The following is a 26,359-nucleotide window of genomic DNA, read 5'->3' on the forward strand; positions in this document are numbered from 1 at the left end:
GATACCCCTTGGCCTGTCACCCATCAGCACCGTATTGTCTATTGGCTTATTTGTTTCTCATTGGATGAGAGATGTTCCTCCAACCTTTTCACTTTCTGTAAGGCATGAGCTGATTGAGGAATCATCATCATTCTAACAAACATTAGGGCATTTTATTTATATGGCCTCACTCTACCCCTTGTTAAGGATGTAAACTTTTGAATCACTGCAGAGGGGCCACCTGTTACAGGGGGCATGCTTACTCCCTGACATGCTACCACACTGTCTTGGACAGATTCACCCATGCCCCCCCAGCCAATTGTTAGGGTAAGTAGTCTTCATCACTCCTGTGAGGCACCAAGTCATCCCAGGGGGGGAAATTTCCATAGCCCTCCTTGCCAGGTGAGTGTACCAACATAAACCTTCCCTCCCCAGCTCTTCCAGTTTCCTGAGCTACCAATCAAACTCAAGTAATTTGGGTCACAGTCAGTGCTTTATTCCTGTAAAACACAGAGCCAAGGCAATTAATGTTTATTTAACTGTACATATATATTTGTTAACTAGGGTGCAACACTGGTCTCAATGGACTACTTGTATCAGGCTTCTCTTTCTGCAGATGATCTTTTATTATACTTATCCAGAGCAGGATAAAGCTATTTTTCAAGCATTAGATAAATCTGGAAGATTGTCAAGGTATACAGTAAACACAAGTATAAATCACATTCTCTCAGTGACAATACTTGCTGAATATCCCTCGTAATGACAGAACCTAAATCACACAACTTCCTTGGGTTTATCTTTATCTGGTGATGTGGTAGGTTGACATAAGGTAGTTAATCAAAACCACAGGGGTAAGATTAATTTCTCGTGTAAGATAATTTGTGAAATGGAAATGAGTTCAACAAGTTGAAAGTGATCTATGTTTATTAGTAACTCAGAAAGAACTGATGAAAAATAATAATCCAGATGTACAAGACTTCAACAGTTGTTTTTTTATGGTCACCAGTGTCTAAATATTTTTGCCCTCCAGACAGGCTTGCCAAAATGTTCAGGCTTGCCAAAATGTTTCTCAGAGTAAACTTGGAGGTGTAATACAGGCATGCTGTGTGATTTGGGAATGCACATATCAGATCCACTAAAATAAGACTTGCTGGGAAATCTGGCCAGATTTGTTTGCATAGAAGACCAGCATTACTTACTGTAACTTTATTTTTTTTAGTGCAAATTGCATAAACACATTAAGCAGAACTGACAGAGTCATGCTAGATCTTATAATGTTGTACTAAAAATCAGTTTAAAGGAAACAAGTGGTCTGTCTCATAGATGATTATGTAAAATTAATGTCTCAAACATAAGCTCTAGAACTGTCTACACAGACTTTGAGTGTCTGTGGGAAGAAAGTAGCAAAATGGACTCCTTAGATTTTGAATATGACTTTATAGTGTAATTTTGATGGTCTTTTTCTAATGCTGGCAAGTTTCCAGATGTTTAGCAGTTAGGATAAAGTTGTTCATGGAAATGGGCTTGGGGATTTTTCTGGCATTGCAACTGCTTGCAGATGGAGTTTCTAAATGACCATCTGACATAATGAAAAGCTGTTCAATTGTAGTCCTGTACTTGTTTTTCATATCACTGAAACATTCTGCATGTCTAATTTTTGTTCCCCTTGGGGGAAAATGGTTGATAGTTAAAAATACATAAATTAAATTCACTGATGCTACAGAACTGAACTGGAGCTGCTCTCCTTTTTTTATTTGATGACCTACTGTCATCCTCAGTGTACAGAAGAGAATGACTCCAGTTTGGGGATGTTTGAAGCTCTTCATATATTAGCTGAGTGGATGAACATTGAGCTCCCATTTGTTATGGATTACACTACAGCTGTAGTTCCACCTAGAAATACATTTCCTTTTTAACTGTTGGGCACACAAAGTAGGGGATAGTCACTGAATTAGCATGCCTTATTTTTCTACTTTAGTACTATTACTTGATCAACAGCTACACTTTCAGTAATGTTTTGACAGCAATCAAAGTGCAAGGGGAAGAAAAGTGATCACTGACTGATGCTGCATAGCTGACAGAATGCTTTAAGTGTTTGTATTTACTGTCTTTCTCCTGTTATTGACTTTCAGGCAATTTAACTGGAAATAAAGCAGGAAATGCAGCATTCAACTGGATGTATAAGCCAGTTGAAATGGGACATATGGGTAGTATGCATTTTTAAAAGTGAACTGTGCTATATTTTTGCAAACATATTAGATGCATGCATTGTATGAACTGGCAATAAGAAGGATTACTTTTATTTATTTTCCAGTTTTACAAGTAGCTTTTTGCATTATCACTACTGTTTCTGTATTCATGTATTTACTGGTGACGTTAAAAAGACAGAAGCAATAAACTAAAACTGGAAAGGCAAACCACTGCCACATCAGGCAGTAGGCCAGGTTTACTGCTATGTATTAACATGGTCATAGATTGCACACCAGTCAATGTATTATACATGTGCAATCATAAGTGGACATAAACATTATCCAAGTTACATATGCTTGCAAACTGTGGCTTGACTTGTGATGTTAGAAATTATTTAAAGTTACTGTTTGAATACTTCAGCTATTTTTCTGGTGATAAACCACCAGAATACAGGCTCTGTAATTCTGCAGTGCAGTCCTGCCCTAATAAGAAAATTGCAGATCAGTAAATACTTATGTTTTGTTCAATATTCTTTATTAAAAATTAATTTACAATAGTTATCAGTAACTTTTTATGCAGGCTGATTCATAACAAAGGTCTGATTTCAGATATTTAATGTTAAACATCATGAACTTTAAATGGCAGCATTTCTGATGGTTTGAGGAATGCAGTTTACCTTCATGTAATCCATGTTAAGAAAAACAAATGTATTGCAGGGATGAATTTTCAATGCAAAACAAATTTACTGGCTAGCACACAGCACTTAGGAGAAATGAAAATATAGAGAACAGGAATGCATTTACTTACTATTGTCATGTGAACAGCATTTGGCAGAGTTCTGCTATTTGGCTTAGAAAATAATTACGTTAAGAAGTCTGTGGCATTAATGGTAATAGTCAAATAATTACCAGTAAATACTCCCCCCCCCCAAAAAAGGGGGGGGGGGCAGTGCAGACCGTAACATAAAAAAAACTACTAACCTGATACTGTTGATTTAAAAGTCTAATATCCAAAGCAGTGCACTGTTCCCTGAACCTTATATGGAAAACATGGAACATGAGTTTCTTTTACAAACATTATTAGACAATAGCATTCATTTTTATGATGATTTTTGACACTCATCTGCAATTTAGTGGGGGATGCCCAACAATTAAGCATTTACAATATTTCCAAAATATCAGTTTTAATACAAAGACATAATAACCATTACCAGTTTAACGTTTCTTTTTCAAATGCAAGTTGGAAAGAACAGTGGAGAGAAATACAACTAATGTGATACTAGTCTCTTCAAGTTGTGGTTACTGCCAGGCATTATCTAAATAAAAAGTGGACATTTATTTATTTGTTTGTTTCACTAGAGTACATAGGAGTAAGTGTTTACAGTGCTTCAAATGTAAATTAGCTACCTTTACATCAACACATTACTGCCAAAGATCTGAAATGTGTAATAAAGAGGCAACAATGATAGGAAGAGCATTTGACATCTTTTTTGCCATTCATATTTAGGAATAAATTTATCGAAGAGTAGCTCCTGTGGAAATACTTTGTCAGTTTAGGCTGGTATTGGCTTATTTCATTCAGCACCTTTATGCTTTTAGATGTCAGCCTGTTAGATACCATCCTTGTAACCAAAACGAACTGCTGATTACGAAACAAGTGAAGATGTAAACGCTGTTGACATTTTCTCAAGGGAAACTGATAATCCATATGATTCTACACCCACATGAGTGAGATAGGCTATGTCTGCAACTTTTGGGTGCAGTTTTAAATTCAGCCTTAGATGATGTTTGGGTTACATTGTGCAGTGAACTACAACATTCTTCGAGCCACATAGTTCAACAGTCCATTATGCCTGTATAGCGTGACTTCTGTGTCACTGTCAAGTAGCACATTCACTTTAAAAATTTTTCCAGTGCTTGTCTGAAAGAGAAATAATGAAAAATTACACCACTTAAACAAAAGTGTGCACTGTGAGTCAAATTATAAAGTACTAAATATCTAGAAAGTGACAAGGTATTTATTCACAAATCATAAGGATTAATCATTTTCATCCTCCAACAGCCTGACCAGCTGAAGATTAAATTAATACTGGAAATAACCATAAAGACCAACTAGTACTTAGACGGTCTGGCTGAAAGAAGTACATCTGAATGTCAAATGGCTAAAAGTCCAGCTCCTGTAAATAATGCAACAGTAAAACCAAAAAGATTTTCAAAATGTTCCTTATTCACTGGTAATTTATCCTGGAAAAAAATGCGACAAATGAGCATGCATTTTGCTACAGGTTTAACTACAACTACGGAGGAAAATGTGCTGTAGTTTTCATTTATCCTTTTGGACAATGGTGTGACTACAGCTAAGTCAGTAAAATGAAAACAGACTGGAAAATTAAACCGCAACTAACAGCACAACCTAATCCAGGTAAAACCCTAATCCGGTTTGATCTCGGGGGACGCGCTGGATAGCTCTTTTTTCTAGCAGCTGTTCGATTTCGATAGCTGCCGCCTCCCTTTGGTCGGGTGGAACATCTGGGAGGCTGCGAGATTTGGGAACCTTGAATAGGGGAATTGAATATCCTCTGGATATGACTCGAAGCACCCAACTGTCTGTTGTTATGGACTCCCAAGAAGTCAGGTGCCTCGAAAAACGCCCCCCCGACTGCCTCCAGAGACGGACAGCCGGGCAACCCTTCAGGGCTGCTGCGTGGGTCTATCAGAGAAAGGTTCTCTGGACCCAAAGTTGCCAGGAGCCCCTGCCTCTAGCACGACGACCTCCCCGTCCTCCTCTGCCACGGAAGGACTGGTTGTCCGGAGCAGGTTGGGACTGCTGCGACTTCCGGAACCACATCTTCTTCTGTCCCTTTTGGTTCTTAGAGAAGGACCTCTGGGGAGCTGAGAAGCGGACTCGACGGCAGACAGCGTCTTCCCGTCCTTTCGCTCTGGACTAATGTCTCGCGAACAGTCTTGCCAAACAAGGTAGAACCATCAAGGGGCATTCGAAGGTCGCCTTGAAGGGCTCTGCAAAATCACAATGGCGGAGCCAGGCCTGTCGCCTCATGACTAGGCCTGCTCCGCTGGCTCTAGCGGCTCCCTCAGTAGCATGAGAAAGCAGCCGCATAGATGTATTGGAAACTGATCTGAGAGTGGCCATTCGGTGGAGTAAACCTGTTTATCCTCACTCGAGATGGACTCGGGGAGATGCAGCGTATTCTTTAATCAGATCCCGCTGCATCCTAATGACATGTGCCATGTAGTTCAGCGCTCTCAAGGAGAAGGTTGCTGAACTAAAAACTCGCTTCCCAATGCGATCCATCGAGTGGGACTCCTTGCCCGGAGGATGCATGGAGGGACTCTCCTGGGCCAATTCCCTCTTCGTGGCTGCAGCCATCATCATGGCATCTACTGGGGGACCCTTACTCCAGTGGGTGCGGTCAGATGGAGGAGAAAGAATGCGGTCCGGGCGCTTAGGGATAGGCTCAATGGTGTCCGGATCCTTCCACGCCCTGATGGAAATAAGATCCACCAGGGGGTCAGCAGGAGGGGACACCCAAGAGGTAGAAGGGCCCGCCTCGAATGCCTCCAAGAACACAGACTCGTCCGAAGAAGCCTTGGGGGCAGACCACCCCCCCCTGATCCTTAACATCTCCATGATGTCTCCAAATGAGACGCCCTCAGGGGGTGACCTAGGGGAGCCTTCCCCTTCATCCAAGTCTGTGTCTTCAGTGACGGACTCAGGGGAGTCCATGTGCCTCCTCTTGCACTTACGCTCCCGAGGTACTTCATCGGGGGGGCTGTCCGAGGAGTACTCTTCAGCAGTTGGATGTTCCAAGGGAACCACTTGGGACATCGAGGCGGGCTGTCCCTGGGACCGGCTGGTGGGGGCCTGGCCCAACTGCAATGGAGTGCGGGATGGAGCCGTGGCAGGGACCGTGGGTCCGGATGTCCTCGACAGTGCCCTTTCCACTACGTCGAAAGCCGAGGGGGAGCCAGCTTCTCTAAGCCCCGAGAGCAGACCCCCACTCGGATCCGACGCACGGATCGGAGTCGGAGCGAAACCGCCGGATCCGAGACCGTGTTCTCCGACCTGGACGGAGCCGAAGACACACCAGCTCCCTCAGATCCGAGGCTCGGCCCTCGGCTCCGAGAGGTCGGGTCTGAAGTACCCGAAGCACTCAAGGGATGGGACGGATCCGAGGTGCGCCGACCCATCGGATCCGACCCACCCCTGGATCCAAATCTGCCCAGCGCCGACAGCTCCGAACCCGTGGTATGGGTCGGAGAAGGAGCCAAGGGGGCGAAAAGGGTCAAGCCCTCCCGGAGGGGGGCTAGGAGCACTCCCATTTGCATTTGGGCCTGGATGAATTTCCTCATCATCCGGTCCATATCAGCTTCACTCATTGAAAATGTTGACCTAGTGGAGGCCACCGAAGCGGACCTAGAGAGCCGCCTCGGAGACCTCCTAGAAGGGCTAGCCTCCTCCTCCTCGGGTCCAGGAGAGAACCGAGGGGAGTGGAGCCGAGGAGGAGGAAAGCTAGAAGGCACAGGGGAGGCCCGCTTAGATGGAGGAGCCGAACTGGAAGTTTCGGCTCTTCGCTTGTGGTGCCTCTCCCTGTGCCTCTCCTTCTGTCTTTCCCTAGAGGATTCCTTCTCCTCCTCTGGCAACTTAGAGGGAGGTTGAGTCCCAGCCGGAGGGGGAGAACTCACAGCAACAGGTTGCTGAGTGGAAGGGGCAGAGGCCGAAGCGGTATCTGGAGGTAAAAGACCCGCCAGCACCAACTTCGACCTCCGCTCCCTCAAAGCCCGGGGGTTGAACCCTGCACAAATGGTACAACCAGATGACAGGTGTTCAACCCCCAAGCATGACCGAGTGTGGCCATCCGCTGGGGACAGCTTATGGCCACACTCGGTACATTTCGAGAACACAGCCTTATGGGCTTCAGACATCACAACCCTAAGGCCTAACACAAAACACACACAAACAAACTACGCAAAACCCAAGAAAATTAAATAAAAGAGAGAGGAAAGCCTAAACACACTCAACACTAACTATATCAAGACCGAAAATAAAGATTTTTAAAACTTTTTCTGTCAAAAAATAGTTTCTTATCTTCACCAACGCCAGGAGCTCTGGAATTCCGTAGCTACTTGAAAAGCGGCAAATGAAATCTGGGGTCAGTCAGGGCTTGGCAAGGGGTTATGGGTAAGAGGGAGGAGCTAGGAGCTCGGAGCCTAAGCTTTTGAATTGCCGGCTCGGATCTGAGGTCGGATCCGATACCCCACAGGTTGCAGACGAATGAAGTCTGCCTACTTCAGATTTCATGTTATAGCAAGCAGATTTACTCACAGGCAGATACAGCATTATCTTGAGAATCATAAAAAAATAAAATCTAAATAATACCAAATTATGGCTATTTTAATATATAAAAAATATGCAAGAAATCAGTAGTTTATCACTTAGTCCTGGTGGTTCATTTGGAATATTCTCTAATACTTTTCACATTTATCTTTTCCTTCTAACATAAGCAACAGATTCCCTCTATCTCCAATATATAAACTAATGTTTATGTGATGTCCAGTAAAATTTTGCTCAGCTCATGACAGTCTCATGTCTAATATATGGCTTTTCTCACTTTAACAGCAATTACCTTTGAATTAGCTGACTGATGCATCACCTATTAAGCACTCCTCCCTCATCTAGAAGACAGGTCAAGTCCTCCTACAACTTTGGAAAGTTTGTCTCTGGATGCATATTTTCTTTCTAGGTAGGGTTGCATAGTCACTTGACTGATACTTCCTGTTCTACCTGATAATATGCTTAATAAGCAGATACAGTGATGCTTTCTTGTATTACATGTTTAGACTTGTAGTATTATGACCTTAACAATACCCCTGTTTAACAGAACATGCCTATAGTTGTTATGTTCCTAACAATACCCCTATCTGACAGAACACAATTATATTATCTGGCTAACACTCGGCATTACTCAGGCTGCAGCCTGACAATCAACAGTACATGGCTATGCTTTCCAATTTTAATTTGCAAAGAGGTGGTAGCAGAATGTCTGGAAAAAAAAACATCCTTACACTTTTGCCTAAGAATAGTTATATGTGCCTGTCTTAACCTGTGCAGCAGTAGAAACAGCAAAACAATGTTCAAAATAATTGTACTTAAAGAAATCCATCTTGAAACTATATACTGATAGTCTTCTCCAGTTCTAGCTTGTGGAAATACTGTGTCAAGTGTGTTATCTTTCTTCAGGGAGTCGGGGATAGGTTGTTTGGCTGATGAAGTGCCCCAATGCACAGCACTCTTCTTGAATTTGTGAGGAAAGATTTTGGAATGCTGAAGGGGAATTCAAGACCTTAAAACAGCCCATGATGAAATGCAGGGCCATGTTGTGCTCCACTTGTGATACTACCTGTATAAGGCAGTTGACTATATAGGGGAAGATGTTCCTACCCTCTCTGCTACAATAAGCAACTACTGGAGCTAGGCACTTTGTGAAAGTCATGGGTGCAGTAGCAAGTGCAAAGAGCAAGGACGTAAACTGAAGGTAGGACCCCCTACCTTGAACCACAGAAAACACCTATGGTTCTTGTGGATAGGTATGTGTAGGTAGTCATCCAAACTGAACAGTGGGGCTTGAGAAAGGGCATACAATCTGAGTATTTTGAATTTTAGAACCTTGAGATAAGCGCAGAGTTTATTTCTGGGCACCAGCAGGAGCCTTAATCAGAATCCCCTGCTTTGGTCATGCCATGGTCCATGTTCTGTTACTCCAGTAACAAAAGTTTCTGAATTACAACTGGGACTAAGTGCACCTGACCTTTTGGTACAGGTGGAATTCCTGACTTTTTTTTTAATGAATTGAACTTCTAACCTGAGCTGTGAACTGCACGGCCCATCCACACCTTGTGATGAACTCCTATTTTTTTTTGGAACTCTGTCACCTTTCCTGCTATTTTGAGGGCTGGGGGTGGAGGGATTTTAGCCTGGAGGAGGGGAGAAGATCCATATAGTTGTGGCTGCTTCCTTATGTTTGAAGGTCCCTGAGAGTCCTTTAGGCATCCCCTTCTTAGTCTCCCTTCCATTATTTCTTAAAGTGGTCTTTTTTCCCCTTTATTTACTTAGCTTTCCCTTCCCTGTGATAGTAATGGCCTGGTTTATAGATGTACTTCCTGTCATACCACTGTATGGGGATGTGTTCCTTTACTTTCCAACAAGACTTCATTGCTGAGGCTCACAAAGAGCATATGAAGTGCTGCACCTTGACATCCTCTGTCAAGGGTTGTACCTCAGCTATGCATGTCTTCTTATAACTGACACCACAGCTACTGTATCAACAGCATATCATAACTACACTTTGTAGTGTGTTTTGCTAACCTAATGGTTCTATGAACCTTGCCCTATTGGTCCCCATAATGCACCTTCCCAATTCTGATCTTAATCTGTTCCAGGAGAGCAATTTGATACTTGGTCACATGTGTCTGACAATTAATGGTACTGAAGGTCAAAGTGGTGGCTGTGTATACTTTTCTTTCCAAATGGGTCACAGCTCTGCCTTCCTTGTCTTGGGAGAGGATTCCTACCAAAAATGATCTATAAACACCACTGTTGGATCTTCTACAGGGTTTTTAAGAGTAACAGCAGCCACAGATTTGGGGGAATCCAGGTCCAGTAAATTAAAGTATCTAGGCCTCTAATGCCTCTTTGACTGAAGTACTATTTCATCGTGCAAAGAACATCTCTGAATGAAATTTCTTCTTTGGAAGCAGAAGAAAGGATGTTTTATGCGTTTGTGACGCATCCTATTTGGGATGGGCATTTGGGAATAATGCCATTCTTCCATCTCACTTTCTCAGGTATCATACTCTTTCTTTTCCCAGAGAGGACTTCTAACAAGGATGACAGATCAAAACGTCCCTGTAGGCTCTGCAATGCCTGAAAGAAGTTTTGGACCATAGAAATCCACTGCTCACAGAAAGCATAGGATGGGTAAGTAGTGGGACACACTGAACACCTGGTGGCCATATAGTGACCTGCATTTCATCTTCTGTGTCCTTTTGGCTGGGGTATATGCTTAAAAATCTAGGCCTGGGGATAGGAATCCTGGACTTCCACAACACAACCAGGAATGTCCTCTATAAAAGTGTTCTGGGGGTTAGAGCATTCTCTCATTCTAAAAATAAAACTTTGTTTTTTTTTGTCAATATCTACAAAAGAGAATCTGTTCCAAGGAACCTACCACAGCCGTTATGAGATGTACTTGTCTCCTTCAGCATGATGGCCTCTCCAAAGGGACTATCTGAGAAGCTGTGGGAACCTGAGATGTATGGTCACGGGTTGCAAAGGCACCTTCATCCAGCCAACAAAATCCTACAGATGCCAATGTCATGTTACCCATATCCATGTCTAACCTCCCCTTAATGTTCTTCCTGGGGGACATCTGAGGTGAAAGATGAACTCAAGTATGACAAGGTGGAAAGGGTAAAGGCCAAAGGCCTTACAACTCTTCCTGTTTAAATAGCTTTGCAGTGAAGGATACATACTTCTAAGAATCTTATGAATAAATCCCCAACAAACCCTAAAGCCCTTGATGGTTATGCACAGGGCTTAAATAAAAGCACAACAGATATGAAAATCATTACACAGAATCTGTCGACCAGAACAGCAACTGCCTTTCTTGAAGCCTGACATACTTTAGCATACACAACCAACTGACTGACTCACTAAGTGATAGAAGACTATAAACAATAGCAAAAATGGCAATTAGAAATAAGGACGTTCCACAGTAGGGTACTTAACTGTACTGACCTCTGAAGCAGGCCAAACATTGTTAAAAGCACAGTTGTGCAAGAAATTGCCATAACAGCAGATGATGCAATAATTCTGTGTTATCCTGCCAAGGGTAATATGATGTTCAGTCAGTGTACCAAAGCCAAGAATCTTGGTGTACCATATGGCTGACACAGGACCTCAGCTTGTGGGTGAAAGGATACAGAAGTGGATGTATAGGTGTGAGAGCCTCAGAATTATCTTGTCCCAGGACAACCCTGGAGAAAACTTGAATATTCCAAATAAGAACAAACATGCAAACTAAGAGGGTGGTAAGGTAGCTTGCCCACCCTGGTAAACATAATATAGGAAAAAGATAGGGAAGGAGAGAGGAAAGCAATACTGCAACAGTGATAAGTAGGACATCTACTGTAATGGTAAGCTTTTACACATCTGAACTGTGACCTCACTGTTACAATTCAATACCTGCGGGCGATTTCCAAATCTAATCGTTATTGACGGTGGTAAGGTTACAGATAGGACTACTGTCTACCAGTCCTAACAACACAGATCGAGCAAAGGTGGTCCTAGATCTGGAAAATGCATCTACTCTGTAATGCTTAGTGAAAGTGTGTACTACTGAAGTCCAGGTGGCAGGCAGCCTCAAGGATAGATATGGAATCTTTGCCTTTGAAGAAGTTTGCTCTGTTTTATTGGAAACAGTATTCAGATACCTCTACTATACACAATAAAGCATTCTTAACAAGTATTTGCAGAATTTATTGTGAAAGGTACAATAAGACTTGAACCATTAAGGAGAGACTGATGCCTGTTCAGCACAGTTTTGAGTAGTTAACAGATAAAGACATTCATTCCAGTTTCATCCAGCTCATACCTATCCTACAGTCATATCAATTCAATTACGACCCAGCACTGATGGGGGGGTGCAGTATTTGCAGTTAAATTAAGTCCCAACACTCCTTAGCAACCTTATCAGCAGTCAGACTATGTGCATCCTAGAGAAAAGCAGTGTTAATTTAGACACTTCTTCACAACTTTAACAGTACTTCAAAAAATCTAAACACTTCATCAGTGCTACTTCAGAAAAGTCACAAAGAACTTCAGACTCTCCAAAATACCAGTGTAAAAGACATTCAATTAACAGCAATGTATCAGAAAACTAGACTTTCAAGTTTCCAGTGTGCCATCACACAGCCAAGAAACAGAAAAAGTTAAAATAGCTGTGACACTCCACACTACCTTTTTAAAGCAACACCAATGTGAGCATTCATTTTTGTTGCAATGCATTTTCTAGCTCAGAGAGTTAAATCTCAGAAAAGTTTAAATATGTCAGTAAATGTACATGGTTTAATATGTCAAACAGTATTTCTACAGTGAATGTGTGGTTTAAAGTAGAAAATTGGGTAAAGCAGTCTAAAAAACTGTATTCCAGACATGTTTATTTAAATTTCAAGGTTACTAGTTCACGAATGTTAAATTTTTCTAGACACAAAATGGTTAAGTCTCAGAAGCAGACTACAATGGAGTCTCAGAATTTAGTCCACTTCTATCAGTATGGTTTCAAACTTTAACAAAAATTCTTGTTTACAGTCTCCAGAAATTACTGTAAATGCTTTAGCACATGTAATTCAAGATACATAGTTAAGTCACAGTATTGCACATTCAGATGTAAACATAGTCAGTGTATGTAACATGCAGATTTCCAGACAAGACGTGAAACAAACATTTGCAATGTCTCAAGTTCATGTTATTTCAAATACAGATGTTCAGAATGTAATAAATTCTAGTTTACTATTTTCAGAAGCCAGTGCAAATATTGCAGTGAGGGGGGAATAAGAGGGATTAAAGTGCAGATTTATCAGTTTTGATAAAGTAAATAGCAGCATAAATGTTATACAGACATCAGGGCAAAGCAAATAAGAAATGCATAGCTTAGCAAGTCAATGTTACTACTAGTGTTTCAGGACAAAAAGAAAAAAAAAATGCATTCCATATCACAAGTCAGTGTTACTACTTCTATAAAAAAGGATTTCAGCTTCTCTATAAAGGGTGTGGCAGTCCAGCACCAAACCAGATTATTTATCTGTCATTGTCTAAGTTTGAAAGAAGTAATAACGTTTCACTGTTTACAGAAAAGAAATTATGAAGTAATGTACTGATTAATACAGACATCAATTTCAGTTCCAAACAGACCTCTACTAGAAGACACAAGTGCAGTTTTGTCACGATTTAAAGGGTCAAAGATTACAGCTGTGAACAGTTCTAAGTGTAACAGCTCCGTACTAGCTACAGACATGTCATCAGAGTTGCATGTCATTTTTAGAAAAGATTTTATGGAAAAATAAAAACGCTACAGAATGTACACAAATGACACTTGCAAGAATTTGTATGCAGTAGACTACGCAAATGTACAGAATTTGAAGAATTGGTTGTGACAGGAACATGCAGATTTATGAGTTAAAGATGAAATAAATTCCAGCTTAGCTGCCACAGCTGAAGTGCAGGGAGTCAAGTTACCACATGTTCAGAAAATGTACATTAACGCTAAGACAGACTGGAAGTTGTCAGTAAGAAAAAAAGGGTTCCTACAGTTCATTGAAACTTCAGCAGTTCGAACATATGTTCGAACTGTGAAGTTCGAAAACTGATTATCGCAAAGCTGGAACACCAAATTCTTTCCCAGGGAAAGAATTCGGTGGGCGTTTCTGTGGCTTCGCTATTTTCAGCACTGTGGTGGAAAGTTACGAGTCGGGTTCAGGTAAGTGTGCGATTGTGCAGACGTTAGGGCGCAGATTAGGTGAGTTAGGGTTAGGGCGCGGGTGAGGTCGGTGTGCGATAGTGACAGACCATAAAGTTAGGGCGGGATAGGTGAGTTAGGGTTAGGGCGCAGGTAAGGTGAGTGTGCGATAGACACGGACGTTAGGGTTTGGGTTAAGGTAAGTGGATAGATAGTAGTGCATGTACAGTTTAGTGTAGGGTTAGATGTAGGATTTTAAGTGTGTGTGGATTGCTTTTTTTTGGTGCGCTTGTGTTGTGTGTGTGTGTGTTTCTTGGAACAGCGATTTTTTTTCCCTGGGAAAAAAATCACTGTTCTAAGCCTTCGATGGATTTGCACTTCGAGGTTAGAAGTTCGAACTTCTGCCGTTTCATCAAAGTGATATAGACCCAGAAAAAAAAGGTAACACTACACACTTACCATTCTGAAAACACATATTGTGTAGGGTATACAAGAAATGACAAGTTAATTTGCAGAATAAAGGGTTTACAGTTACAGATCTGGCAAATGAATTTTCTGTGCTACTGTTTTGCTTAGCAAAAATTGTTATAGTAGCAAAGTGTTGCAATGCATAATATCTTGACACGGACAACAAAAAAAGCATTCACAGATATTAAATTATGTTTTGCTAGTTTACAGAATGTAAAATTTAAAGTCAGTGCTACATTTTAAAAGTGATAGTACAGTCAAAAGTTCAGATCCCATGAACACAAATATTATTGTCATTAAAGTCAAAGGTTCAAATCTTGTGTTGAAAAAAAAACTTCACGTAAGTGTATAAAGGACAGACAAGTCAAGTTCCAAAATCAGATCAGTTCAACTCTAGTAATAAATGTGTATATATGTAAACAGGTCAAGACTGTATATAGTTCATGCAGAAATTGCAGTTAACTCAGTTATGTAAGTCCGTGCCTGGTAATCAGATTACAGGCCAGCTCAGCAAGTTGAACTACAAACAGTACTGTATGCCATAAAACAGTATGGCAAAGATTAGTTTAATGTTATTAGTGACAGTTTTATGCAGTAACAGTTCTTACTATTTTTCATAGAAAATTTTAGACAGCAATAATAATCCTTGAAGCATGCAGTGAGTTAAATGAAATCATCTAAAAGAACAGCTACATGTTACCAGAAGGTCAGAGAATAAACACAGAAAGTGCAACAGTAAAGGTGCAGAAATTAAAAAAAATGTTAAAATATTAATACAGCGTCAGATTACTACTTTAGTTTAATTTGGGGTTATGGCAAGGAAAAACGCGGTTGCCACTTGATTTAATAATGAAGTTACAGCCTTTCCATTTCACTATATTACATTATCAGTCTGCTTACAGACTTACAAGAGTTTATTAACAGCATATGTTTATTTCATGCAGAAAATTTTAAAGTCAGGGCAATTGTTAAAACTGCAGATGTTATTGTAAGGACCTGCTTTTTTGTGCTTTGCAGATATTGCTATAAAAAGACATGCCGTCAGTTTTGGATATTTAAATAATTTCCAGGTTGATTTTCCAGAATGTAGAGTAAATAAAGTTGAGATTGCATCAGCCACCCAGCCTTGTATGGGAGATGGGAGGTTTGAAAGGCCTAAGTGTAAAATGGACAAATAAAGCAGCCCTTCTAATACCTTAACAGTGACTGGGACAATGCAGAGTAAGGCCTAAACTTGGCAAGATATGTGGTGCACAACTCGTGCAGCTACAGAAAGACAAGACCACCAAAGCCAGCTTCAATGTTTATTTAACTGTTTCAGTAATCTAAATTCTTTAAAGTTAAAATGTATAAAAGTATAAGTTAACAGATGTGCATTTTTGCATATTAAAGTATGCAAATGTTTTCGGACAACTGTATAACAGTACTAGTTTTCAGTTTATGGTTTTATCTGTGTTCATATAAAACTGACAGAAAAAAATGTAAGGCACAGTTTATTGAGATGCCTAAAGTGTTGGAAACCTGGAGCAAGTAGTCCCTGGCTTGTAAAAGTTGATGCTTGGATGGGGAGGTGAAGAGTCAATCGTCGAGATATGGAAACACCTGGAATTCCTCGAGTCTAAAGTGAGCTACCACGATGGCCGTGCATTTGGTAAACACCCTGGGGGCTGTGTCCAGGATCTGCTTAGTCTCTCTGCCACTGTATTTTGCTCTGTGAAATGCATGATGACTGAAGAGTCAGAGAATGCTGTAGAACCAGCTCCTAACCCATCAATAAATATAGCAATCATCTGAGGAAGTGAACACTTGTTTGAATTTAAGCTCTGGATTACCTTCTGAAGAATCAAAAGTTACTGGATTCAAGTGTCAGTTAGGAAATCAGCATTCTCCTTATCAGATTTCTCATAATTTTCTGAAACAGAAAGGTCTCTTGCCAAATTATTACCAATTCAGAGCACTGCCCTTTGGACTCAACACAGCCCCTCAGGGTGTTTACCAAATGCATGGCAGTCATAGCAGCTCAATAAACTGTACTAAGTCAAATCCAGTCCTGGTACAGACCCTGGAATTCATAGGGATTCTCCTGAATACAACTTTGGTGGCTTCCTTACCTCTCGATCGCAACACATCAGGTTTGGTCTATACTTTCCCACCAGACTCCTCCAGCAAGATCAGTACTACAAACTCTGGGGTTGATGTCAGCTGCTGTACTTCTGGGTCCCTTTAGCACAATTCTTTTTGCAAATTTTTCAATGGACCTTGTTGGTAGAGTAGTCCATTCTTTATCAGCCCCTATTGTTTCCTGTAAGACTCACTCCAATCTGCAAATGTCATATATGTTGGTGGATCAGTCCGATGATCTTTTTCTGGATAGACCATTCCTCCTTCCATCCCTAGTTGCTACAGTGACCACGGACACTTCCCAGTTGGGGTGGGGCAAAGATGGTTCAAAGCATGTGGTCCCCATGACAGACCAAGTTGCATGTAAATGTCTTAGAGATGACAGCTGTCCTAGTGTTGCAAGCATTTCAAGATGTTCTCCCTCTGGATACTATTGCATTTCAAACAGACAAGATGTCAGTAGTCTGGTACATCAACAACCAAGGAGGAACCTGATCTTATCCACTGTGCAGAGAGGCCATGACGGTTTGGGAATGGGTGATCGCTTCAGACTGCTTTCTTATTCCAATGCGTGTCCCAGGGAAAACCAATACACTAACAGGCTCAGCAGATCCATTCTGATGCCTCATAAGTGGTCTCTCAATCAATCAGTAATGAATATGATCTCCACCTGCTGGGTCCAGCCTTGCTGCAACCTATTTGCCTCACCTCTCAAAAACAAGTGCAGCAAGTACTTTGCTCTGATCCAAACCAAATGAAGAGAAAAACCACGAAAATCAAACAAAGGCAACTGCAAGCAAGAAGTAGCAAATCTACATGTATATTTAAAATCCACACTTTTTTATTTAAAAATTAAGCGCTTTCATCCCAAACAGTTGAATTATGAGGAACTTCATCAGAAACACCAGCACGCATATGGAGGTGGTACAACCTAACATCTCGTAGCCTAATTCATTGCAACTAAACATGCCTTCCCAATCAAGTGAATCTATTGGTGAGCTCACAATACTTATATAACAATTAAATCAGCATTTGGACCAAATTTCCTTATCCCAGCTATCTACACACCCTATTTCCTGCACATCGACCCAGAATTTGGGTATGGATGTTAACAGCAGCAATTACAAAGGAACAAATTTGGCTACACATTTAACTTCAAGACCAGTTTTAAGGACTGATGAGGTCAGTAGAAATACTGCTGTAAATGAACTAAACAATTGTGAAACAGTTCATAATAATACTTTATTAACAGATTGGCTTAAAAATGGTTCCTGTTTCAGTCGTCAAGCTACAGGGACAAATAGCACTAATTTTAATGACAGATTGAGTTAATTACACTGAACTTTGCTTAAAATAAAGAAACTGCAACTGGTTAACTCTTACTTTAAAGTGTGCTTAAGACTGCAAGTTGTCCCAAAGGTTTTGCGCTTGTGGCGGTACCCTACAGGCCATATTTCTGATTCAATGTTTCATAAAGAACTAATTCAGTTGTTTGACAAATTTGGGTTTGAATATATGGATATGATTATCAAACACAATAAAATCCAAACTGAGACACTGAGTAAAGAGGTCAGTGTCTTGGACAAGATTATTGTACAAGATTCATTGTTTGGTGATTATAGATGTGACAACTGTAGAATTTTCCATACCATAGATGAACAAATGAATATCATACAAAATAGGAACATAAAAAAACTTTTAAGGGAGTAAGGGAATGTAATACCAATTCAACATACCCCCTCAATCCCAAGAATGGTACCCTACTAAGACTAGTAATTATCCCAGTGTGGATTCTAATGTGTCTACAACCAACAACTATGAGTCCACGGAGGATAATTTTTTAGACGAGGAAGAATATCCCACATTGTGACACTCCGAGCGCCTCATGAATCAGTGAGGTATGAACAACAACCAGGGACGCCTACAATATACCAGTTACCAACGGGGGACATTCTGGTCGAACAGGGGGAACAACAGGGGGGCCGTGCAGGGGGAAGACATAGAAGATGGTTCCACTACAGACATAAATAATGGCCTACTAAATAGATGTGAATTTGTCCCACCACCAATGACTGTTGAACTGAATAGTTCGAGAGACTTTAAAGTGTATAATTTTTCTGACTTATCATTAAATGTGACTGTTTGTGATTTACTTGCTAAAAGTTTTATGTTTATCCCAAGTAAGTCTGCGAACTTTGAACAGACATTAATTGACCTTAAACATATGAGGAAGCTTAACTTTAATTTTATGTTTCATAAGGTTGAACAAATTCATGATCCCTTCAGGGTTTCTAGTACCTTTAATCCCCCCATTCAGCTGGCTTTAGAAATGTTTGAAACGGTTTGTAAATTGGATACAAGAATGTTATGTGCAGGTAATAATAAAACAAGAGAAAAGAATAATTTAAGTAATGAAGAAATCCTTGAATTGGAATTTCTTAAACAGTCTATGGGGATTAGGATCAAGAAGCCTGACCTTGGGCGGTGGTGTGGTCATCTTGAATAAGGATGACTACGTCAAGAAAATTAGGTCGATTTTGGAGACTCCTATCTATAATATGAGTTCATTAAATTAAATGAATATAGGAGGATTAAGGGGGTTTTACAAGATCTTTTTATTGATGACTTAACCATCCAGGAATTACATTTTTTATCAGTAGAATTCCCTATTACCCCAGTAATCTTTGGGGTACCCAAATTACATAAGAGCATTCACCAGCCTTCAATGTGACCTATAGTTGATTCAATAACCCATCCTCTGGCAAAAAATTTTTAGACATGCAATTAAAGAAATATTTAATGGAAGAACCCCATTTGTGTGTTGACTCGTGGGATTTTTTTTTTTTTTTTAAGTAAAATGAATAATGTCACATATAATAATGAATTTTTGTAAATCACAGAGGATGTGGTTGATTTGTATACAGTTATTCTCCATGAAACAGGGGAACAATGGTTTTGTGATTATCTTCATTTGAAAAATATCCCACAAGATAAAATTAATATGTATGAGCAACTTCTGGATAAGGTGCTTAGAAGTAATTTTATTTATTTGAGAAAGAATCCTACTTACAGACTCAAGGTGTGGCAATGGGGTCGAGTTGTGAATATAGTTATGTTAGAATGGGAAAGACATTTTTTAAAGGATTCACCATTCTTTCCCTTCTGTCATACCTATACCCGTTTTCTCGATGACATTTTCATTTTGTGGAAGGGGCCTAGGAATCAGGTTAAACCGTTTTTACACTACAACCCCATTTTTGAGGTTTACCCATGCTATTAGTGACCCTGAAATCTCATATTTGGATATCCTACTAAAGGAGGACAATTTGAATCATGGGTTTCTAGCGGAAATCTTTCATAAGAAAACATATTCTAACAGCTTCCTCCGGTTAAGCAGTAACCACCCTTTTTCACAAAAGCAGGACATGATAAAGGGCCAGTTCGTTAGGGCAGCCCACATGGTTACTTTGTGGTCGACCATTGTGTGTGAATGCTTGAAGCTGAAGGATATGTTTTCTAAAAGAAGGTATCCCAATACACTGATGGATGAGGTTATGGAGGAAGTGAAGAACAATAGATTAAATGGACATTTTCAACCTATTTTAGGTTTTGGCCTCAACCACATTATTATTAGATCCAGTGACACTGACACTACCATTAGTTCTGTACTGTCCCCAACATTTACATATAGCTTGGATGGAAATGCCCCTAGACAGGTAACACAACAGAATTTTCATTCCAGCTTTTCAACCACCTTTTCGAATGATGCACCTTATATTAAAAATATCTTGTTTAAAAAGTGGAATTTAGTAAGTGGTGATAGGGAGCTTAGAGATTTTATGGGGGAAATACAGTACAGTTGTGTACACTTACCATAAATGTAGATGTTCGAGTGTATTCACTGTTGCAGTCATCACATTTGGGTTAGGGTCCTGCGTCGGTTGCTGTCTCATCTTCCACGATGTCAGGTAGTCAGGGGTATAAAGCATGCAGCCGATGCCATTACATCAGTTTTTTTGCACCAGATGTCAGGTGCCCCCCTAATGGGAAGCAATTAAATATAAATATATATACAAGGTTATATTTCCAACAAAAAAGCAAACACACCAAAAAGCTTTTAAGCATAGTAAAGGAGAGTAGAAGTATAGCCAAAAGAAGTCAGGGAACTGGAGGGAGGGTAACCAGGACTGCAACAGTGAATATATTCGAACATCTACATTTTAAGTGTACACAACTGTACTATGTTCTTAGTGTTTAACTGTTGCAGTCATCACATTTGGGTAGATTCCCAAAGCTAAGAATGGGAGGAGGAATTTAGATAGCATTAGGACCAGCTATAAGGCCCTGCAAGACTGCAGTGGCAAAGCCAGCTCTGATTTTAGAGAAAATTGGCAAATGGTAATGCTTGGTGAAAGTATGTACATAACTCCAGGTAGCAGCTTCTAGGATGTCCCTGGTAGGGACACCTCTGAGAAAGGCTGTAGAGGCAGATGCAGCCCTGGCTGAATGGGGTCTAATCCCCTGTGGGATAGGTTTTCCATGGTGCTTATAGCAGAAATTAATGCAATGGCCTATCCATTTAGAAATGGTTTGCTTTGAAATAGCCTTCCCCTCTGCCCCTGCAGCAAATGCCACCAGCAGTTGTTCAGATTTCCTTTGAGGTTTAGTCCTGTCCAAGTAAAATAAAAGTTGTCTGTGCACATCTAAGGAGTGCAGTATCCTTTCCCCTTTGTTCTGTGGATTAGAAAAGAAGGTTGACAAATGAATGGACTGATTAAGTGCCACACTGCCACTCCCATGAAGGAGGGATTGGTCCTGAGGGAAACCCTGTCCGCATGAAAGGTGATGAAAGGTTCCACTGCCATAAGGGCCTGTAATTCAGATACCCTTCTTGCTGAAGTGATTGCTAAAAGGAAAGCTGTTTTCCAAGAAAGGAATTTTAAATCAGCACTTGCAGCTGGCTCAAAAGGAGGAAGAGTGAGCTTTTCCAATACAAAGTTGAGGTTCCAGGCTGGAGTTGGGGCTCTCCTGGGTGGTTTTAAAATTTTGGCTCCTCTGAGGAACTGCTTGAGCAGTGGGTGAGAGAAGAGGGGTGGTTCTGTGTTACTGTTTGTGTCTAATGGCTTCTTCCCGATTAGGGGTTGCCACAGCGGAACTCCGGTCCGCTAATGATTGGCAGAAGATTTTTACGTACCGAGTTGCCAGCTCTGCCGCACAACCTTCAACGAAGGAACGCCCACTCACACATGTCTTATAATGAGCTGAAATGGCTGAGGCGTGAATTCTGATGGAGGAAAAAGAAAAGCCCTTGTGAAGCATCTCAGTTAAGTATTGAAGAATCTGAGGTAAATTGGGTGCTGCTGTGCCCATCCCTTGAATTTAGTTCCAGGCACAGAATCTTTTCCATTTTTCAGCATAAGATTTTCTAGTACTAGGCCTCATTCCCTTCAAAATGACATCCAGCACTTGTTTACTGAGGGATGGTAGTGGAGAGATTAGGTAATTAGCCAGGCTGCCAGGTTGAGGGTTTGAAGCTGAGTGTGCAGAATCTGGTTCTCCTGTTGTGACAACAGGGTAGGGGTCTGAGGCAGGTGCCATGGAGCCAGCAGTGACACACTGCACAAGAGGGGGTACCAGTGTTGGCGTGGCCAGTCTGGTGCAATCAATATTGTCCTTGGTTTGTAGTACTTTGGGGAGGAGAGGCAGAGGACAAAAGGCATAAACTGATAGGTTTTTCCAGCTGAAGGACACAGCATCCATCCAAGCTTGTTTGTGGGGAGTCCTTGTGCAGAATTTGTCCAGTTGATAGTTCTGGGGGAGGGAAACAGGTCTATATCTGGGCTCCCCCATTTGTTTGTCAACATGTTGAAAGTCTTTGTTTCCAGTTTCCACTCGTGGGTCCATGAGATTTCTGATTAGTTCGTCTGCCAGTGTATTTAGTTTTCCTGACAGGAAATGAGCCTGTAGATGCACTTGGTAGCTCAAGGCTGTGTTCCACAGAGCCATGGCTAGTCTACGGAGGGGGTAAGAATGGGTGCCCCCCAGCTTGTTTATGTACCACATAACAGTGGTGTTGTCTGTCTTTACCATTAATTTTCCTGGAAGAATGTGGTCCTTGAAGGCTGTCACAGCATTTCTGTACAGCTAACATTTCTTTTTGATTGATATGCAGGTGCATTTGACTTGGGTTCCATTTGCCCTGAATGCACTTTCCTGCCAGGTGAGCCCCCCATGCATAGTCTGATGCGTCTGTTGTTAGGGTTTGGGCGGCAGGGGGTAGAGTGAGTGGTAGTCCCTTGTTTTGGTGTCAGGCCTCTGCCCACCAAAGGAACTCTAACCGTAGGCAAGGTATGATAGGAATCATTACTTCTAGGTCCTGAGAATGTTGTCACCATAGGCTTTTTAGATACCACTGTAGTTTTCTCATATGCAGTCTTGCTTATGGAATTAGTAGAATGCAGGAGTCCATGAACCCCAAGGCTTGCTGTATTTGCTTGCAGATAGCAGGGTTTTGGTGGCCATTAGTTTGAAGTAAGTTGTCAGATGAATTTGTTTCTCTGGCGTGAGGAAAGCCATCTGGGAAGTTGTATTCAAGCTTGCTCCCAGTTGTTGACAGGGTACCAGATGTGATTTCTTTTCGTTTATGGTGTACCCCAGACAAATTAGCACCTTTTGTACAAATGCCAGATGATTCAAAAGTATGTCCTGGCTTTCTGCCTGAATTAGACAATCGCCATATATGGGTATATTTGAAAATTTCTTTGCCTGCAAAATGCAATAACTGGAACTAGACACTTTGTGAATACCCTGGGCGCACTAGATAAGCCAAAGGGCAGTGCAGAGAACTGACAGTGCAAGTAGCCTGCTTTGAAGAGTATGTATCTTCTGCAAGATTCCCTGATTGGGATATGCAGGTAGGCTTCCTTTAAATCAAGTGTTGCCAACCAGGCATCTTTGCCTAGCATAGGAAGCAACTGGTGAAGACTTAGCATCTTGAATTTTGGAATCACCAAAAAGGTGTTTAAGGCAGATAGGTCCAGGATAAAATGCCATGAGTTGTCTTTTCTGGGTAACAGGAAAAGTCTTGAGTAAAAACCTTGTCCCTTTTCCTCTTCTGGTAGAGTTTGAATAGCCTTTATGCTTAAAAGAGAGAGAGTACTTGCTTTTGAGCCTCTGCCCACTGATTTGGGGGGTAGATCTGGCCAACCGTTTGGGGTTGGTAACGTGTGGAATTGAAATCTGTATCCTTGGGAAACTATATTTAAAATCCATTTGTCCTGGGTAATGAGTTCCCAGTTTTTTGCCTGCAGAGCAATCTTTCCCCCTAAAGGAGTAGTCAGTTGAGAAGTGCTTAGAAGTTTTAAAGTTAAGTCACTGAGACAGTTTACCATGGGGGGAGTCTTACTACTCTCTGATTTGGAAGTGGGAGCCCCCCACTGCTTAGTCCTGCGCGTAACCAGGGACTGAAGCCTGGGTGTTCTGCTGGTTCTGGGTTTGGACTGAGAAGGCCTGGAAGAGGCAGGAAAAGACCAATTCTTAGAGGGCCAATGCCTACTAAATCTTGGAGGCTGTACTTGTAGGAAATCTTTAACAGTTTGCATAGATTTAGCTTTTTCCTCCATCTTTTTAAGAACTTCTTCTGCTTTGTTGCCAAACAGGCAGTCCTGATTTAAAGGAGCATCCAGTAATTTAGCTTTAACATGATCTGGCAAGGATTGCTCCTTAAGCCAAGCATGCCTTCTAAGTACCGACTCAGTGACAGCAGCCCTGCAAGATGCCTCTAGTGAATCAAAACCACACTGCAAAGTATGTTTTCCAACCTGTTCAGCAGAATGTATTAGATCCTGTAAATCCTTATTTTCAGCACAATCAGGAATCAGCATAATTTTCTGTTTAAGCAGTCCAATAATATGCTGCTGATACTTTAACATATGAAACTGGCAGTTTAAGGCCATAATGGCCAAGGTTGCAGAAGTGTATACCTTCTTACTCCATTTAGCCAACGCCGTGGAGTCTCTATCAGAGGGGGTAGGATTTTTGGCAGTAGTAGCCTTAATGCCCTTGGGTCCCGGTGAAATGGTCTCAGGATCCGCAGTAGGATTTTTAAAAAGGAACTTGTAACAGTCAGGAACCTGTAATATCTATCAGGTTTTCTCAGAGAAGGAGGTAAAGAGTCAGGGGCCAAGCTAGATTCTGAAAAGGCATCATCCACAATGTCTAGTACAGGAGAGATACCTAAAGGCCTGTGCTGGGGCAGGAGTAAGAAATCCCTAACCTCTTTTCAGAATCACAGTAAACCTGGCTTTCCCAATGAAAATTCTCCCTAAGAGTATGCAAGTTTTCACCAAAAGAGAAATCCTCTGGGGGGGGGGGAGCAGAGGGAAAACAGTCCTCTGCATCAGAATCCTCATAGGTAGATAAGGGCAAATCCTGGTCATCAGAGGAAACAGAAATATCAGAATCCTGATCAGAAGTATCATAAGCAAATTCAATCCTAGGTCTCTTAGAGGAGGAAGGTTGGCTTCCCCCGATTAAAGTAATAAGGTTTTCAGACATTCTTATAATTTGTTTTTTAGGCATAAAGGCCTGACCATGCAGTCTGGGCATCAGTTTTCTAGGCATGGTTCGAGATTTAGGCCCTGAAGAAGAAGACAGAGGTGGTTTAATATGCAAGTCAGTAGGCCTGAATACACCGTCAGAAGCCGGTGCCTTCACAAAGGCTCCAGACCCATCCAAGGTAGAGACATCCGCAGGTTCCACGGTTGAAGCATCTCACAACATACCGGACTCCAAATGGGTCTCAGTAGGGGCTTGCGAATCTGAAAATGCAGGTAGTGAGGTGCTTTCGCAGCCCCTGATGAGTACCGGCGAACTCAGTGGACCTAGGCAGCCTGTCTCTGCCTTTATCTATGCGTTTTTTCGGAATGTCGGTAGTCTGATGGCTTACTGAAGACATATCTGGATAATTGAACAGAGTATCAAAATATTTAGAAGTGTAAATATACAGATGACTAATAGTTCGTTGCTTAAATAAGGCACAAAACCGACAGCGAGGTATGTCGTGGTCAGGGCCTAGGCAAGGAATACAGTACGAATGGGAATCTTTATGAGGCATTTGTTTTCCACAAGAAATACAATTATTGACTTTTACTGACATCGGTTTAGATAAAGAAAAAGTTTCCCCAACGGGGTACTTAGCTTTAGTTGAAGACTTCGGTTCTGAAACTCGAAAACTAAAATTTCAGGAGTCGGCCTACCGGCACTTGTGAACTGCTTCTGCTTCTGGCACCGCACGGCAAGAAAGACTGATGTAATGGTGTTGGCTGCATGCTTTATACCCCTGACTACCTGACGTCATGGAGATGAGACAGCAACCGACGGAGGACCCAAGACTTTGATAATCAGGCCGACTGAGGGCTACTGCAAGCAGATAACTGAAATGTGATGACTGCAACAGTGAAACATGAAGAAGATCCCCATGTGTTTTTAGAAGAGGTTTCAATTTGAAAAACCTCTCAGAACAACAACATCCCCTTCCACTGTGGAGTACATGTATAAATGTGGTAAGTGTAAATACTGCCCTTTTATTCTGGAAGGGAGTGAATTTACCATTAGTAATATGAAGGTAAAAATATCTGGTAGATGTTGATGTACTAGTGAGAAAGTTGTTTACTGCACATTGTGTTATGTTTATGTTTTTATGTAGGGAAGACAGAACGTAAACTTAAGAATAGGATAGGTGAGGATCTGAGAAACATCAGAGATTGTTGTGATGTTAATTCACTAGCAAAACATATCACACTAAATCCAGGACATAAGTTTAAATTTATAGTATTAGAAGTTGCATCTGTATCAGAAAGAGGTGGGACATGGCCATACATATTGGAAAAAGTGGAATTAACATGGCAATTACAACTGAATTCTTTATATTAGCCAGGTCTGAATTAAAGTCTATCACTAGCCTTTTAAAATTGAAAGCCCTTAAAAGATAATATATTCATCAATGTATATAGGTTGTATTTTAAAGGGTATTTTTGTTATGTAATTAATTGGATATGTATTTATTTA

General features: G+C 41.2%; 1 protein-coding gene across 1 annotated transcript in view; it reads right to left on the minus strand.

Annotated features, from left to right (window-relative positions):
• Window positions 1-2,681: 2,681 nt before the first annotated feature.
• The window catches only part of IREB2 (iron responsive element binding protein 2), a 2,086,845-nt gene continuing 2,063,167 nt past the window's right edge, over window positions 2,682-26,359 (minus strand). Inside the window, exon 22 of the mRNA XM_044077824.1 lies at window positions 2,682-4,089. Within this exon, the coding sequence (XP_043933759.1) occupies window positions 3,979-4,089 (111 nt within the window). The 3' untranslated portion in view covers window positions 2,682-3,978. The remainder of the gene's footprint in view (window positions 4,090-26,359) is intronic.

This window comes from Protopterus annectens, chromosome 7.part0 (assembly GCF_019279795.1).
Source record: "Protopterus annectens isolate FY-2018-M chromosome 7.part0, PAN1.0, whole genome shotgun sequence".
In the NCBI taxonomy this organism is placed as follows: domain Eukaryota; kingdom Metazoa; phylum Chordata; order Ceratodontiformes; family Protopteridae; genus Protopterus; species Protopterus annectens.